Consider the following 18,507-nt stretch of genomic DNA (forward strand, 5'->3'; position numbering starts at 1 on the left):
CACTAAGTCTCTTACACAACATCTTCCCTTGAAGAGGGTCGTCGTGTTTCAACCCGAGTTTTAAGCTAGATGAGTCCTGGGGACACCGCAGTACTGTACTTTAACGGGGTGGTGTGGCAGTAAAATTAACTAATTCCAATATTATAAATACATTTTATTGGAATTAGTTAATTTTACCGCTACACCACCCCGTTAAGTACTGTACTGCGGTGTCCCTCAGGACTCATTTAGTTCAAAACTCTGGTTGAAACACGACGACCTTCTTCAAGGGAAGATGTTTAATAATGGGCCGTCTCTGTTGCGAGTACAAAAGTGAGGTCAGAGAGAACAAGCGTACGCTGCTTTGATATTTTTAGAACCCGCTCTTGTGCTCACGACATGGCTGTTGGCGAGCACTGCAGGGTATTCTTGTATTCACAACAGAGGCTGTCAGTGAGCACTACTCTAGTACTCAACACATGCTGTCAGTGAACACCATTCTTGTACTCACAACAGAGGCTGTCAGTAAGGACTATTCTTGTATCACAACTCAGGCTGTCAGTGGTCATCAAAAGTGTTTAGTTTTAATTTTAGATTTTGCAACTTGCCGCTCCCGTCCACGCATGTTGGGTTTATGAGCACGATAATTCGAACAGTCGATTTGTTTATTTATCGCAACAGGATCTTGGATAAGATCGATAATTGAATTAACTATCTTTAATGTGCTGAGTTGTGGCTCCCCCGGGTCGGATGTGGCAGGACAGGGGTTTTCCCGCATTTAATGGCAAACTTATATTACTATTTTCATTAGTAGCACGTGCAAGTGAACGTTGACTATGGATATGAAAATTACTTGGAGGTAAGATGCGAATTATGAAAAGCGCAAATAAGAATGACATCAGATAAAACAGAATTACGGTAGATTTTCTTGGGTGCTCTGAAATCCAAAGACCAGCTAAATGGAATAAACAAAAGTGAAAAAATCTGGAATAGCAGCATTACAGTACTCACGTTTTGATGACACTACTTGTGTTGATAATTTGAAGTTTAGGAAGAAAGTTTTATCTTTATGGTGTGGAAACAATTAAAAACGTCTTCACTGATTTGAAAGTTAATACAACTTAAATTATACACTATACGCTAATAGGAGTTGTTAAGACCTAGGAGTTGTATTATTACAACCGAATTATTTGTTTATTCAAAGCTCTTCCACTTTCTTTGTTTAGTAAAATCGATATTGATTAGTTTTTGTATATTGTTTTGGGAAGAACGAGCTGGTTTGCTCCTTTGGATTTCGTAGCCATCAAATACTAAGGTCATTACGGTGCGCGCGTATATCCTTTGTATTTTGTCAGCAGAGAAGCGGTGTGGCAAGCATCTAGACTGGCCGGTTGCCACATAAAATATGACGCTATATTACATTCTCATTTGTACCTGTTTTTAGGCTTTATTGATTTTATTATAATTTAACGAAGGTTGCAAAAACTATATTATGACATTTTTTCGCACATTAGTAAGAGTATGGCCGTGCATTTCAAAAGAATAAATTGAAATACTTAATGTACATGGCAAGCGACACGGATTAGCCTTTCTGTCTCACCTCAATGACGTCAACTGACCCTCTATTTTTAGGTTAGGTAAAATAAACCTATTTAATTTAAGAGGACATAACTTCCATTAAAATTCCAAATGCCACCCCAGAAAAAATCTTCGAGTAAACAGTTGCACATTTTGTGTTGAGACAGCTTTGGGTATCATGGCTGATCTATTTTCGTGAATATACAGTACAATTTACAAATACTCAGAAATTGCGACTTGGATCATCATCGACAGTGGCAGTAATAACTTACTTATATTATAGTGTGAGAATGATTGTTGGGGAGTGATAGGGAAGAATTTTTATTTCATTTATTTTTTTTTTTTTTAAGTGTGGCTAAGGATTATACACATTAACGGGGAGAATTTACATATAAATTGGGAAAGATACATAGTGTATCAGGGAGTATAAAGGGGAATTGCGAAGTAAGGGAAAGTTTAGAATAGTGGTTGTGGGATGTTAATACTTTGAAATGTGTCTTTGGTTGTCTCTACCAAGTAAATTATTGTTATTATGGTTGTCCAATCAGTTTTGACGTCATCTCAATAACCTTCGACTAAGGAGTGTTTGCATCCGTTCATTGTGTTCTTGTTTTTCTTATTTTAACTATGTAATTTTTTCATCTGCGTGTTTACCATCGTCAAGGGTTTGTGCGACGGATATTTTGGGTAACTAAAGAAGAATATAATTACTTATTAATTTAAACTAAAGTATACATATAAGATATTTTTATGCTTTAGCTCTTGTCAACAGTTAGATGCATTATTACACATTCAGCTACCAGGGTTATTCATTGTAGAGGCTGTGAGAATCTAGACCCAGAAATATTACTGGTATACATGTACTGTAGTACAGTACTGTACTGTATGTCTTCAAACCCCCACACCCCGTACGTCTCAAAAGTTTCGGTGAGAATCATTGCTTGAAATATGCCAATCAAGCTGTTTATCTCATTTAGTATTACAGTACGTGTATTTTAGGGTATCTCTGATGGTCTAGATAAAGTGTTGACAGCTGTTTCTGTCGTCGTCACAACGAGAGATATCCTGTCATCATTATCTGATAAGCAATTATAATTGTGACAGGGACAGTGTTACACCGGAATCGATACCAGATAGATATGGACCAAATTCTGTCGACAATCGTCACTATCTTGAGTACTGTATCTGACATTTACGTGTGGGTAATACGTGTGATTGGTTCATTATAGGTGCTGTATATAGTTATGTCTGAATAACAAATTGGGAACATAAACTGTACTTGATAAAATCCCAATTCCCCTTACGTAAAGCACATGACACTGAAGTAGATGGCAGATATTGATAGTAATGTCCAGAGAATTTTTGTATGCAACTATATGTGTATATATATATATATATATATATATATATATATATATATATATATATATATATATATATATATATATATATATACACGCTCAACCAATTTTAACCATCCTTCCAACGAAATTGTGCTTCTTGATTTTCATGGTGTACTTTTATAGTTATTTACTTCAGTTTTATTCTATTTTCTCTTTTTAATTTAGGTACTGTAGTCCCCTTTATTGGCTTGCTCATGTTTAATGTTATATCGTGCTCTTGATATTTGCTTTTTTTTCCAATTCCCTTCACACAGGCCTTATGCCAACATTGTTAATAATTCCGCCTACTTTTTGCTGTGGTCACTAGGGATTACTTAAGTTGCCCTTGCACTTTGTTTGTCGGTACTGGTGCGACCTTCCACCATTTCTTCGGAGTCATTTCTGCCCTTTTGACATTTCTCACTTCGCTCATGACTCGACCTTTGTCTCAGGTTCAGTAATCGCCTTTAGCTTCACAGTTAACTGGCTAAGATATTTGACATTTGTTCTTATGGTGACTGTTGCAAACTGGTAGCGGAAGAGGTCTGCATATTAGTACTGTAATTGGACTCAGATAGACCATGTTGTAACAGGGAAATCCACAGGGGGTTATCTCTGTGACCTTCTGTGAGGACCGTGTACCAACAAAAAAGTTATAAATCCCATTGTATCCAGGAAGTATGTCAACTGTGCAAGTCGATAGATGTTGATTTTTTTTTATTTGAGATAAATGACTTGGTGTGTGTGTGTGTGCGTAGCCTAATCAGTGACAAACAAAAAACACGGGTATGTCAAGAAGTACTGTAAGTCGTAGTAACGTTTATTCCCCTTTGGACATTTTATATATAGGATTTATTTTTAGTTCAGTGTTATTTTTCTTTTGTCTTTTATTAGTCTCTCTCTCTCTCTCTGTAATTAACCATCTTTTGATTTCTCCTAATATAAATTTTCACAGTTGTCGTAGTGTTGGGAAATTGTCTAGAACTCGTTAATTGTAGTTATTAGTTGCCTTGTACTGTACTTACTTATCACCTGCGGGGCCTATTGGTAACCTTTAGATGAATGTAGGAGTGTTGCCGCCTACCTCAAGGTCTCTGGGTGGCTGTCTTATTGCTATCTAAGTTGTATTTTGCGTCTAATTAATGTTTTTTTCCAGTTCATGTTTTTGTTGTTGTCCAGTTGATGTTTTTGTTGTCTACAGTTGATGAATTTTGTTTTCTTTAGTTGATTTTGTTGACTGTAGTTGATATTTTTGTCTCTACTGTAGATACCATTATTGTGGCAAGTCATTCTTGATTTGGGTAATCAAAACCTGCTTTTTACATTAATTGTTATCTGCATACAGTATTACAGCGTATAGCACTGTACTTGGCCCTGAGAGGGTTTCCGAGGTATTGGATGAGTGTCTTTGTTTCCTCATGAGGCCAATAATGTAATAAAATGCCAAAGGTGATTTTTTTACCCGCATTACAAATGAAAATTGCTTGATGAATTAACTGTCGAGACCCCATGGGGCGGGTCCAGGACTATAAAAAAGACGGGGGTCCAAGAAATTGTGGGTGAGGAACATGGCGAGCACAGCAAGCCACCCAGCTGGGATTTTTATTTTATTATTTTTTTGGTGCTGTAAGGCCCCCCTAGATTTTATCTGACCAATATCATGGGCATTTTGAGGCTATTTTGAAGTCATGTGCACTTGATATTAGGATATATTCTGAAGTCAATATTAATTACATTTTACTATACAAAAATGCCTGAGTAGGCCTACAATATTGCATTTAAGAAAAAAGTATTGGGGTGCAACCTAATTTTTTTTACCCTAATAGGTTAAAGTTAAAGCTATAGAAACTGCTGAATTAAATCTTCAAATTAGGCATAGCATGGAGTCTTTGTGGGACACTTCATCAGTTCCATGAAATAAAAACATGACTGAACAGGGAAATGAAGTCATAAGTGTAGTTTCCTTCTCCAGTGACAATAGTGTAGCTGAGGTGATGTATGCTATCTTTGATTGCCATTTTCACAATAGAGAAACCAAATTCTTTGGGTCCGTCAGTCCGTCTGCACAGACATCTTTTAAACATATTAAATTTGACAAATACCAATTAGATTGAGTGTACTGTAGTGCAGTGGTGGGCATGGTTCCGCTAATTAGCGAAGCTAACTTTCTCGTTAGCGGATTAGCGTTTTCGCTAACTTTGGAAACCATCAACGGACCACTTAGCTTCCGCTAACTTTAAGTCCGCTAACAAAATTTATACATGTTTGTTCCTGTCTGTTGTAAGCGTGTGACGCCGCGACGCGTGTCTCCAACAGCCAGTCAGGCACGCTTGGCTGACTGGCTGTTAGTACGTGCAAAGATACCTTGAGGGCCAAGAGGGCCACCCTGTCAGATGGCAACTTTGAGAGGCTGATGTTTATGAAGGGCAACCAGCATCACGTCGAGGCGATGATGAAGGCCCAGCCACTGCAGCCAGAGTGAATGGAATTTTTCGATTATTAAAGTTTAATACTTTTTTTTTACAGTAAATAAAGACTGTCAGTGTATGTTGAAAGAATCATAGAGTGTAATTGTAAACTAATGTATGATTTCATTTCTCATTTATTTGTTAATTTAAATAGGATTTGTTTGTGTCAATATATTTGGTTATGCTAAGTACTGCATAAGCTCATAACCAGGATGTCATCCAAGGTGTGTGCCAAACAAAATTTTCTAAAAACTTACTTTTCATTAAAGTTTAGAGTTTTCTGTTTATTTACATGACTAAGACCAACAATAAGTTATATAAAAATGCACTGGTATAATGTGTATGTGGTTGGTATTGCATATTTACATGAATAATGAATAAGGCCGATAGGTTGTATGAGAATGCAAATTAATTATTTGTGAAATTGTGTACAGTGTACACCTTGATAAATTGATCGTCATCTGATCTTGGCATGATGCTATTTGCTACCTATGCTATACAGTACTATAGTTTTGCATTCGTTTAATACTTTCTGTCTTTTCATACAATTAATAAAGATTATAAAGTGTGTGTTGAAACTTGAATGTAAACTGGTAATGTTTAATTTTATTAGTTCATTTAATTATTTGTGTACACCTTGATCATCATCTGATCTTGGCATGCTATACCTTTTTGGAAAGCTCTATGTTTAATCTACAAGACAACATATGAAAATTTCAGCTCTCTAGGTCTGCTTTTAAGGGTTTTAGAGCCAAATAACAAACAAACCAAAAGTAAATTCATATAATAAAAGTTAGCGGTTAGCGTTAGCTTCCGCTAATTTTTTTAACTGTTTAGCGTTAGCGAAAACTTTTTAGTTAGCAGATTAGCTGTTAGCGAAGCTAACTTTTAGTTTAGCTGTGCCCACCACTGGCGTAGTGCTAGCCACGCTACCTCTTTGTATACCAGAAAAAAGTTTAATTTACAGTATATATTATCCACACTGCTCATAATGGGCTGTCAGGCCTTTTCATATCAGTAGTAGGGTGCAGTAGCCCAGTACGTAGTGTTCACCTCCAGTTCCAAGAGACACTGTTTCATGGCTTGGGCATCTACAGTCTTCCAAGCTGTGAATAGGTACTGAACTTTACAGATGGGGAATTGAAGGTAGTCAAGTGCTGTGCTGGCCTCCCTGCCTCCCTATTTACTGAAGGCTGAGTATAGTGTATGTACACTGCCTATAATAGGATGTCAGGGTTGTGGAATCTACTTTCATATTCCATTTACATTACTGGAGAGTGGGTAGAGATTATATATGGATAATCCTACAGTTAATATAGTTACATAATTAATAGGATTTTTCTTGAAATTTTGTGATACAGTACTGTACTGAGCAGTATTTGAAAAAATATGTATTGTGTGAGATACTCAGGGCTTTAGAAATGTTATATCTCAGTTGGTACCTAGTTGTAATGAGGAGGTACTCATCAGGAGTGTCTAGGAATCTTGGAACTAAAATCACACTTAAAAGCTTGTGGATATTTACCATTCAACAACTGTAGATTTTTATGATAAAGATACAGTTATGTGTATGTACATAGAAAGAATATATAATTTCTTCTTTCAGGTTGTGTCTGGCTTGCTTGTATACCTTACTTTGAAGGTTGGAGAGACCAAATGCCCAATTGGAACTTCAGATCTCCATGTGTGTGCTTTTGACCCAACAGAGGATATGCACATTTGTGAAATTGTTATTTGGGAAAGGCAGTGGCTCAATAGCTCAAAGGTTATTGATGAAAAATCCAGGTGAGTCTACTTTATGGTTGCACCTGTTGTTTTTAATTGTTTTGGTAATATTAATCTACACTGCTTTACATTCCATATACTATTGTATATAAATTTTATTCCAATGTTATGTAGAAGGATATAGTCAGTACAAGTTTTCTCCTGTGTAAGGTAATTTAAGAAAGTGCATTAGGATATATTGGAATTCAGAAAGTTGTTCACTCAAGCCTTTTTTAGGGGGTGAGTTCAACATATGCTATTTTGTAAGAGAAAATTATGCTTTCACCGTGCAGTATGTACTTTAGTTGTGTTTTTTTATTATTTACATGATGATTCACCTTTACTGTTCAGTTTATAGTGTACGGTACTGTATCTTGTATTTCATCCATAGGTGCGCTGAAACAGAAGATGACAACGACTTTAACAGCTGGGGATCATTCCATCACCTGTTGCCCTCCCCATCAGATGTGACGCTGGCAGAGTTGCCTGAGGGAATTAATGAAAATCAGCTGGGCATTGAGGCATTTAATTATATAGACCATGGCTCAGAGTCTAAGTTCAGAGGAGAGTTGATCAGCTCTGACCTTGGCAACATTATGGTAGGTTGGTTTTCTTTCCTGAAGCACCTTCACAAGGGAGGTTCTTTGACACATGTATGTTCCACCTTGTGTAGTAAGGAGAGGTGTAAGGGCCTTGGAGAGATGGAAATATTCCAGCAGGCACTTGCCTTTGTTTCAACATTGAATCCGCATCACCATTAAATGAACATTGGATCAGCATTGCTTCAATGTTCATTTGATGGTGAAACAAAGTTGCAACATCTTTTTATTGTCAATTCAGATTGGCACCTATGCTGGGATAGATAGGTAGATAGCTGTGGTGATACAGCGATATCTCCGTTAGCCAAAATAATTGGTGCAAAGCGGTTCCGGGATTGGGAGATTTTCTCATCCTTGGAATTTTTCTGGGTACTGTACTGGGGAAAGTTTCTCAAGAGTCTAAACTACGCATCTTGAACTGACAGACACAGAGTTGTATTTATTTATGCAAACGCCACTGTACACATACAATATATTATAAATAAACAAAATATACTACTGTATACATTATACTGTATGGTACTCACCAGCAGATGCTGTAGTCTTGAGCCTGTGGTGCTAATACAGGCAGGCCAAATGGTGATATGATGATACAGGATGGTCTACCTTTACCATCTACTGTAGCAGGTGTTACTAATTGTCACTCTCCTCTCTGTCCATGAAGGAGGGGTTAAACACAAACACTGTATATTATTTATACATGCACCCTCTACACAAGCATACACTGTTCACTGCTATGTACAAGTACATACTGTACTGTATTGTACATGTGGTACTTTCACATGTAGTGAATGTACAATACAATACTGCATACAGTACATAACTGTAATCACTTTGTACACCTTAACACTGTTTTAATGCAATTGATAGCTAACTATATGCTGGCACAATAATGTACAGTACTGCACAACACAGATTGTACGCAAAAACAGTAGTGAGCGAGTGAACAAGCTGGTACTGTACAATGGCAGCGGACAATAAACTAAGAGTATCATGATGCAAAATTTTGAGGAGATAGGCTGAGATACTTCAGCCAATCATAGGCATCCCATGCAGTTACATGACATTAATGACCAATCGTAGTTCACGAGCACTCTGAGCCTACCCATCCAGGTACTAGGTAGTAGGCAGCTACCAAACAGGGAGGTACTACTGTTCAGGAAGATATTGGAAGCATAATGTATTGTCTAATGGTAGACCCTGCTGCCCAGGCCCCGTTGTGGATCGTTTGACCTGTGCCCGGGTGGGCTAATTCCCGTAAAAAAAAAATGTGGCATTACGAAAATTGTGACCAAGTCCCAGGTTGCTGATCTGACTTTCTGCCTAATTTAAACACAATTGCAGGGTCTCAATTGTATCTCTTACTATTGACAACACAACATACATACAGTACTGTATATTGTTTCTGACTCTTGATTTTTTTTTTAATTTTTGTATTTTTTTATGGTTTATTATTATTATTATTATTATTATTATTATTATTATTATTATTATGATGATGATGATTATTATTATTATTATTATTATTATTATTATTATTATTATTATTATTATAATTATTATTACAGTGAACCCTCACTTTACGCAGTTAATTGAACCCACGGCGGCCCGCGTAAAGTGAACAACATAACATATGGGATTAATTGAAATAGAGACCGGGCCGACCCCCAAACTCCACTTTTTCCCGACACAATACGTACGTTTTACTAAAAATAACATCTTAACTTTATGATGGTATTCACACACACATAATATAGAAGGGAACAATCAATAAGAGAATAATATACTGAAGGTTAGGTTAGAAAAAAACAAGGTTGGGGTTAACACTTACGTTAGTAGAAGAGATGGGTCGGCGTAGGGGAATGGAGGCTGGTTCCAAGGCAGAGGGCAGGCTACTGGCCCTCAGGTGAGTCTTCATCGGTGTCATCCACACTTACTAGTGCCTCCCTGACAAATCCCTCAAAGTCATCATCACTGTCTCTGCCTCTGTCACTATCACTGGCTTGGGTTGGCTGTGGTGGGTTGCAGGCGAAGAACTCTGTTATGCTTTGCTGACGGCTGGTGTTTATGTTGTCGTGATAAACCTTGATGTAGGGCTCCATAGTCTGCAACAGCTGGGTAGTGAAGATTTCATACCTGTTAGCGTCAGGGTCGACAAAAAGGAGGAGCTTGACTTTCTCAATACACTCGATGGCACCCCTTACATTACTATGGGATAAGCGGCGTTCTTCTTGGGATGAAACACCACTTGCCTCTTCACTGACGTCATCATCATCTACCATCTCGTCGGTAGTCACATCAGGATCCCTTATCACCTCCAGGATGTCGTCGTTGGTGCTTCTCTGGCAAGGTCCACTGCTACTGCAACAGTCTGAACCTCACCAGTCACAGATTTACTCTGCCTAACACCCGGAATACCTTGCAACACATGTCTCCATGCATGACGAACAGTTGCTACAGACAGCTGATCCCATGCCTCCACCAAGGAGTCCACAGCTTTCTTGACGTTGAATGTTCTCCAGAATTGTTTCAAAAATACTTCTTGCTCTGCCAACTGTTGATCCTCGTCGTCTTCGCTCTTGCTATCGGTGTTGGTGTCACTCAAGTTACGCAACTCTTCCTTGGTGTTGGTGTAGTCGTTCAGGAGCTTGAATTTTTTAGCAGAGAATGCAGCTTTTACATTACAGATCAATTCTTGGTCCATGGGCTGTATTATAGACGTAGTGTTGGGAGGAAGGAAGACCACTTTTGCGTTGGGATGACGATCTAACAGTAGGGGAAAGTGTCCTGGTGCGTTGTCAAGTAGCAACAAAATCTTGAATGGCACATTCTGTTGCTCACAGAATTTCTTCACATCGGGAACGAAACAGTCATCAAACCAGGAGAGGGACAGATTAGAGAACATCCACGCCTTACGTGCGGTCAGCCAGTGGACATTTAGCTTGGTCATGTCCATGCTCTTGTAGGCTTGCGGGTTGCGTGCTGTGTGGATCATTGATAACTTGAGCTTACAGGTACTGGAGGCATTGGTGGTAAACAGGACGGTGATGCGTACCTGCAACTTCCGGCCCCGACACTTGCTGGCATTCTTCACAACGAAGGTCTTGGAAGGTAGCTTTTTCCAAAAAAGACCAGATTCGTCCATGTTAAACACCTGGTCGTCGGTGTACTGTCCTTCCTCCATAATCTCACGTAAAAACGGAGGATATTCCCTAGCCGCAACACGGTCAGCACTAGCTTCTTCACCACCAATGTTGATATTGGTGATCTTGTTCCTCTTCTTAAACCTCTGTAACCACCCAGAGGAACCATTAAAGGGTTTGGTCTCTGTAATTCCCATCTTTCATGATACTGCAGCATACAGTTCACGTGCGTACTCCTTAACTGAGCGCGTGTCCACCGCCATGTTCCGTCGCGCCTGACGCACCAAGTAGCTCACGAGTAATTTTTCCGTCTTGAGAAGCACCTGGTTGTTTAAATACTTGATCATAGAAGCACCTGTCGAATTTGTGATGTTCATGTGCTCCTTTATCTTGGCTGCATCCTTCTTAATTGTCCTGATAGTTGATTCGTTAACACCATGCTGGCGCGCAAGATCAACCTGTCTTGTTCCTTTCTCCAACTGTTGTATGATCTTATATTTGATTTCGTAGCTTAAGGAACGTCGTGTCTTCTTTGGCTTAGGGCGGCTGGGTCCAGGTAATGCAAAGTTTCTTTGTGGTGGTGGTGGTGGTCCTGTGGAAGCCATTCTTATGGAACAATGGATACCAATATACACAGTGTAGCCGGGAGGGGTGTAACTGACGTGGGTAGGTCAAAGGGCCTCAACGCTCCTGCGGCGGGGCACGTCATAGTACATTAAACTAATCACAGCTAGCGGGGAGGGAGATAAGGATGCTTTGCCCAATCACAGTCCGCTATGTCATATGATGTCACCGATAACGCAACAAAGACATACACTGCGCAACCTACTCGCGCCGCTTACACAACATGGCGGAGGGCGGGAGGTTTGGATCCAAAAATGGCGCGGCGCAAGAGGACTGACAGCCGCTCTCCGCATAAAGGGGTACACACACCACGGAAAGTGAGCATTCCGTGTTCGGCAGGGTACCGCGTAAACATGGAAACGCGTAAAGTGGGACCGCGTAAAGCGAGAGTTGACTGTATTATTATTATTTTTATCATTTTTATTACTATTATTAATATTACATTTTCGCCCCCTAGGCCCTGATGTGGGTCACTGACCTGTGCCCAGGTGGGCTAATCCCCGTAAAAAATAAATGTGGGTCCCCGCAACAGAAACATGATGGAAATTTTCTTGGAAATTTTTCTAGTGGCCAGAATGGAGAAATTTTCTCGGAAGTGCACGTGGTGCAGTCTTTGGAAATTTGTTCTCATACTTGGAATGGAGAGATTTTTCCCAGAATTCTGCAACAGCCAGAATTCTGGGGATAGAAGATTTTGGCTAATGGAGAGATTACTGTATTTCTCCTTACTGTACTTCACTATACATATACAGTATTAGGTATTTTGTGATTTTTAATAGTAACATGTACCAGAAGTTGAATTTGCCAATATGATTTAAGATGAATTCAAATTTAAGTTCTGTATATTTACTGTAGTACAATATATGTTTATGCTGAAAAGTATCAAGTACTGTATAAAAATAGTTTTATGAAATTTTTTAGTTTTCATTTGCTGTAGTAATTTATTTATGACTGCTTTATATATATTAATTATGGGTAATATTTTGCAGTTTGACCCATTAATGAACACAACTAAAGTGCAAGTGAATGTGGAATATGGTTTCAACCTTTGCTTGAAGTCACTCGACGAGAAGACTGACCCCAGGTCGTGTCCCCGAGATGTCCAGCGTGACCACTACATCTGTTCTGTTATTGTGGTTCATAACCCAAACCAAATATCAGGTCTGGAGGTGGTGCCGATCCTGGAGGGTGATGCTGATATACGGTGTGAAAGAAAGGTGTGTGATATAGTTATTGAATTAATTTTATGTAACTGGGATTTTGTCACTGATTCCCTAGGAAAGTTCACAATTATTTTATTAAAATTGAAACTCTTTGAAAATAACAAATGGAACAAAATCACAACACAATGACAGGGCCAGGTTTTTTTCTCTCTCTCTCTCTCTCTCTCTCTCTCTCTCTCTCTCTCTCTCTCTCTCTCTCTCTCTCTCTCTCTCTCTCTCTCTCTCTCTCTCTCTCTCTCTCTCTCTCTCTCTCTCTCTCTCTCTCTCTCTCTCTCTCTCTCTCTCTCTCTCTCTCTCTCTCTCTCTCTCTCTCTCTCTCTCTCTCTCTCTCTCTCTCTCTCTCTCTCTCTCTCTCTCTCTCTCTCTCTCTCTCTCTCTCTCTCTCTCTCTCTCTCTCTCTCTCTCTCTCTCTCTCTCTCTCTCTCTCTCTCTCTCTCTCTCTCTCTCTCTCTCTCTCTCTCTCTCTCTCTCTCTCTCTCTCTCTCTCTCTCTCTCTCTCTCTCTCTCTCTCTCTCTCTCTCTCTCTCTCTCTCTCTCTCTCTCTCTCTCTCTCTCTCTCTCTCTCTCTCTCTCTCTCTCTCTCTCTCTCTCTCTCTCTCTCTCTCTCTCTCTCTCTCTCTCTCTCTCTCTCTCTCTCTCTCTCTCTCTCTCTCTCTCTCTCTCTCTCTCTCTCTCTCTCTCTCTCTCTCTCTCTCTCTCTCTCTCTCTCTCTCTCTCTCTCTCTCTCTCTCTCTCTCTCTCTCTCTCTCTCTCTCTCTCTCTCTCTCTCTCTCTCTCTCTCTCTCTCTCTCTCTCTCTCTCTCTCTCTCTCTCTCTCTCTCTCTCTCTCTCTCTCTCTCTCTCTCTCTCTCTCTCTCTCTCTCTCTCTCTCTCTCTCTCTCTCTCTCTCTCTCTCTCTCTCTCTCTCTCTCTCTCTCTCTCTCTCTCTCTCTCTCTCTCTCTCTCTCTCTCTCTCTCTCTCTCTCTCTCTCTCTCTCTCTCTCTCTCTCTCTCTCTCTCTCTCTCTCTCTCTCTCTCTCTCTCTCTCTCTCTCTCTCTCTCTCTCTCTCTCTCTCTCTCTCTCTCTCTCTCTCTCTCTCTCTCTCTCTCTCTCTCTCTCTCTCTCTCTCTCTCTCTCTCTCTCTCTCTCTCTCTCTCTCTCTCTCTCTCTCTTATGAAGGAGTTAATTGTACTATATAAAACATTAGTACCTGGGTAGTTGTTTTTTCTAGATCATTGTATTGGGTTGATTATTAGCTAAGCTTTTTGTGCAGTAATGCTTGAAGCTCACTTAGAATATATCTCCACTATCTTTTATATGCTTTATATTCCCTGAAAAGAACAGCATGTGTAATACAGTAAATTAATATGAAAGTAAGAGAGAGAGTTAATGCCGATCAATAAGTCCATGACTGTCCTTGAGCAAGTCAATCCCTACAAGATCATATATATTTCCTGAGTGAATGAATCAGTCAATTCCCAAAAGTCAGAAGGTGAGGGTGATCATTGTACTTATGCTTTTGTTTAATTTGTTTTAGCGAAGTGTAGAGGAGGAGTTGGTCATCCCAGTGAGATACCCTTGTGCGGGATGCCCTCAGCCAGCCCCTCTCAATGATCCTACCATCCTGGAGATTGCTGATTTTGCTCTGAAGGAGTACGACAGGAATGCTGATGAAGAAGAACTCCACCTGGTTCTTCGGCTCCTGAAAGCTCACACACAGGTTAATATACTAAATTTTGCTTTGAATTCTGCAGTGTTGATTTCTGTCTTATCATATGTTATTTTATGCACAAATATAAGACACAGAAACGCAGTTTTCACTACAGGCAGGCTCTGATTTACGAAGGTCCATTTTATGTAAGTCCAAAGTTACAAAAAAAAAGAAGTTTGACCCATGATTCGATTTGTGAACAAAATATCAGTTAAAATTTTATTCACCATTTTTTTTATTTTTTGATGAAGTAATAATGAAAATTCAATACTGTATGCTAAAATAACTCATTTTTTTTTATACTGTACTACTAATATGCTTAGTCATTTCACTAACTTTGAATGATGGATGGTAACTTATCTTTTATGTTCATGTTTTCAAAAAGACAAAGGCAAAGAAAATTGGTGTTTTACTGTGTATACATATAATTAGTATGAAATGAGTAAAGTCAGGAATGTCTAAAAAGGTGAGAGCAAAAGAAGATGTGGCTTTGCTGCTGAGTGATGAAGTGTGAAGATAGTATGTGGGGGGAAAATATGGGAGTCGATACCAGAATACAATATTGTACTGTTGGTCAGGTTAAGAATGGATAGTATGTGTTCATGGGCTGAAGACTGAAATACACAATGAGTGATGTAAAAGTACTGCTTGCAGAGTATCTGGCTATCATCTTGTAGAAGTTAGAATAATAGGGAACAGAATATTCAGGACAAAAATAGAATCCAAATTATAATGAGGGTTATAAATGTTAGTGAGTCGAAAAAAAATGAATGTAGCAAAAGATATAGATGAAAGAGAGGCATAGTTGTTGTTTCAGGATGTGAAGACATATAAACCAAAGTTGAAAGAGGGGAAAATGTTAGATGAGGAAGAGGAAAGACAGGTGGTAAGTAAACTTAACACTGGATAGGCACAAGATGTGGATGTTACCTCAATGGAAAGGGAAGTGAAAAGGATAGAATGGAGTAAATATGCTTTGCATGACGGAAAAGATTACTGAAGATATGGCAGAGAACATTAGTAGTTTCCTTGTATACAGGGGAGGATATTGGAATGAATGTAAAATAGAGAGGAATAAATTTGTTAAGCAAACCTGGAAAGAGTTTGCTAAGTAGAGAACACTGGATTGAGAAAAGAAAGAGGATGTGTGGTTTAGATGTTTGTGTTGAGGAGTATCAGTGGAAAGTATCTGGAGAAAGGGGAGGAAATACTTTGTTGCATTTATGTCTCTGGAAAATGTATACAGTATATGGTAATAGAGTGATATATGCACAGTGTTGAAAGTATTTAAAATACTTTTTTAAAGTCTACATTAGAATGTGTTGGCAAGAGAAAGTGGGATTACATGAAGTATGTGTAAATTTGCCATGCTTGTTGAGTGTATTCATGGATATGGTAATAAGAGGGGTAAAACTAACAGCAAAGGGAACAATGAATGATGAGTATTGTATAATCACAAGAATACCTAAAGGCTCAGTAAGAAATATATGGAGGGAGAGGGAAGCGAGAACTATGTGAAACGAGACAAAGATGGAAATGTAAAGATGAATTGTTTATCTGACATTACTGTACAGATGTGGGGTTTGGATTATACCTGAGTGAGGAAGAAGTTAGAAGCAATGGAAATGATGTGCTTAGGAACAGGAGCGTAAGAAATAATAAACATAAACTGTAAAAGTGAAAAGAATATTAAACAGAAAGCCAATCAAATTTTGTTATGGAGAGCACCCCAGTCATGGTTGGTTGGAGAGGAAGGGGGTTAGACTAAGGAGGTGAAGGAGAGGTAGATAGGAGGATGAAACAGAGGGTGTATGTGGTTGGAGAGCATGTCATTCTTTTTCTGGATGGATTTGATACAGAGTTCTTTGAAGCAACAGGTAAACCAGATAGGAGTTTTAGGGCTGTGTTGTGGAAAGAAAACACTGTAGCAGAACCCATCGTTTGTAAGTATTAGAGTGAATGACAAAAGTGATTGGTAAGTCTCTGTTGTTCGTCAATCTTTTTGCCTTGCACCACAGAGGAAAAGACTTACTAGAATAAAAACAGAATCTTTATTATCCTATGTTTTGTATTGTAGTAGGATCACATATTGTGTCCAATCATAAAGTTATACTGTATGTACTTGCTCAGCTTCTTTGACACAGGAAACTGTAATCTGCCCCAGATTGAATTAATTCAGTTAATTGTAGATACAGGTTGACAATTCCTTATCCGAAATCCTTGGGACCAGATGTATTTCGGTTTTTTAAATTTTTCGGTTTTCAGAATGGTTAATTTTTTTTTTTCAGGGATCAGCCCACCCGGGCACAGGTCACTGACCCACATTGGGGCCTGGGGGCTAAAATATAATAATAATAATAATTATAATAATACTACTACTACTACTACTACTACTACTACTACTACTACTACTACTACTAATAATAATAATAATTCATAGGTCTAGGTCATGTTTCTCACTTTTGATCTTTTTTTCATTCTTGTATTTCTTTATTATTATTATTATTATTATTATTATTATTTTATTATTACAGTATTATTGTTATTATTATTATTGTTATCATTCTTATTTTATTTTTGTGTATTTTTTATAAAAAAATTTATTTACTATGAATAATTATTATTTTTACTGTATTATCATTATTATTATTATAATTATTATTACTATTACATTTTCACCCCCCAGGCCCCGATGTGGGTCAGTGATCTGTGCCCAGGTGGGCTAATATAAAAAAAAAAAAAAATTGCTCCACAAAAATTTGTTTCCGGTTTTCAGAGCTTTTTGGTTTTTGGAATTTCGGATAAAGGGTTGTCAACCTGTATTATTTACATATTTATTTTATTTATTTTTTATTAAGTCAGCATATACATTAATCTGTAATGTCATTTTCAGGTTGTTGCTGGTCTAAAGTATTACCTGACCATTGAGCTGGCACAGACAGACTGCAAGAAGACTTTGACTGGTGTTGATGTCAACAGAACTTTCTGTAAACAAGATCTAGATGAAGAAACTAAAATATGTGACTTGCAAATTGTTGACCAGCCATGGGTTCCTGCCAGAGATCTTGTTTCAGCACAGTAAGTTAACCATAGTTTTTTTTATATAGTACAGTACAGTATAGTCTGGGTTTACGCAGTTTTTGTTTACGCGTTTTGTCATTTACGCGGTGCCTTGCCAGAATGTAAATGTTTTAATTACGCTGTAAATTTGGTCATTTACGCGGAGAGCGGCTGGAGGTCCAGACGCTCCATGCCATTTTTTATTCAAGCGGTCCATTCTCGACCGTGCGCGGGAAGCGGCGAGGTGAGTGGTGCGCATTAGGCCGCTCTTACGTTATTGCTGACGTCATATGACGTATCGGACTGTGATTGGGCCACGCATCCTTACCACCCACGCATTCCCTCCGCCGCCAGCTGTGATTGGTCTACTGTAACATGACGTGCCCTGCCACCAGAGGGTAGAAGTCGCTGACCTAGCAGGGCCTGTCTCATTGTTCTCAGTCCGCGTATACAGTTCTCTCTTGTGCCCACTATTCCCCTCACAACTCACAATGGCTTCCGCGGGACCCCCACCACCAGAGAAAAACATTGAATTACTTGGACCAAACCATGATTGTGTGAAGGAAATCATCGATTTGGGGTAGAAAATTAAGCTCATCCTTGACAACGACCCAGACAAGCATCGGTATGAAGCGTCTAATAACCATCTTACGAAAGTTATGGAGCCGTATATCCAGATCTATCTTGACACCATCAATGCTAGTCGTCAACGTAGTACAGTCGGCCCTTAACATACACGGGGGTTAGGTAACAGAGATACCCGTGAATGTTAAAAATCCGTGTACTTTTGCTGCCCCCCCCCCAAAAAAAAACCCCTGGCCCCCCATGTCCTTATTTACCGTATATACCTGTGTGTAGTTCGAGTTTTTAAGACCAAATTATTTGGCAAAAATTTGTGGGTTGACCTCTAAACAGGTAATAGTTTCGTTAGGATGAAAAATATTTACCAGTAACTACCAGTAAACAATGGAAACGACGCACCAACGCACCACCAGC

General features: G+C 38.9%; 1 protein-coding gene across 2 annotated transcripts in view; it reads left to right on the plus strand.

The window, feature by feature from the left end:
- Positions 1-18,507, plus strand: part of LOC121863290 — a 58,055-nt gene that overhangs the window by 21,851 nt on the left and 17,697 nt on the right. For both annotated transcript variants that reach the window (XM_042361875.1, XM_042361876.1), the window contains exons 2-6: positions 7,014-7,192; positions 7,563-7,770; positions 12,527-12,754; positions 14,278-14,460; positions 17,345-17,529. In XM_042361875.1, the coding sequence (XP_042217809.1) occupies positions 7,014-7,192; positions 7,563-7,770; positions 12,527-12,754; positions 14,278-14,460; positions 17,345-17,529 (983 nt within the window). The remainder of the gene's footprint in view (positions 1-7,013; positions 7,193-7,562; positions 7,771-12,526; positions 12,755-14,277; positions 14,461-17,344; positions 17,530-18,507) is intronic.

Source organism: Homarus americanus, unplaced genomic scaffold (genome assembly GCF_018991925.1).
Source record: "Homarus americanus isolate GMGI-L3 unplaced genomic scaffold, GMGI_Hamer_2.0 scaffold46197, whole genome shotgun sequence".
Taxonomy (NCBI): domain Eukaryota; kingdom Metazoa; phylum Arthropoda; class Malacostraca; order Decapoda; family Nephropidae; genus Homarus; species Homarus americanus.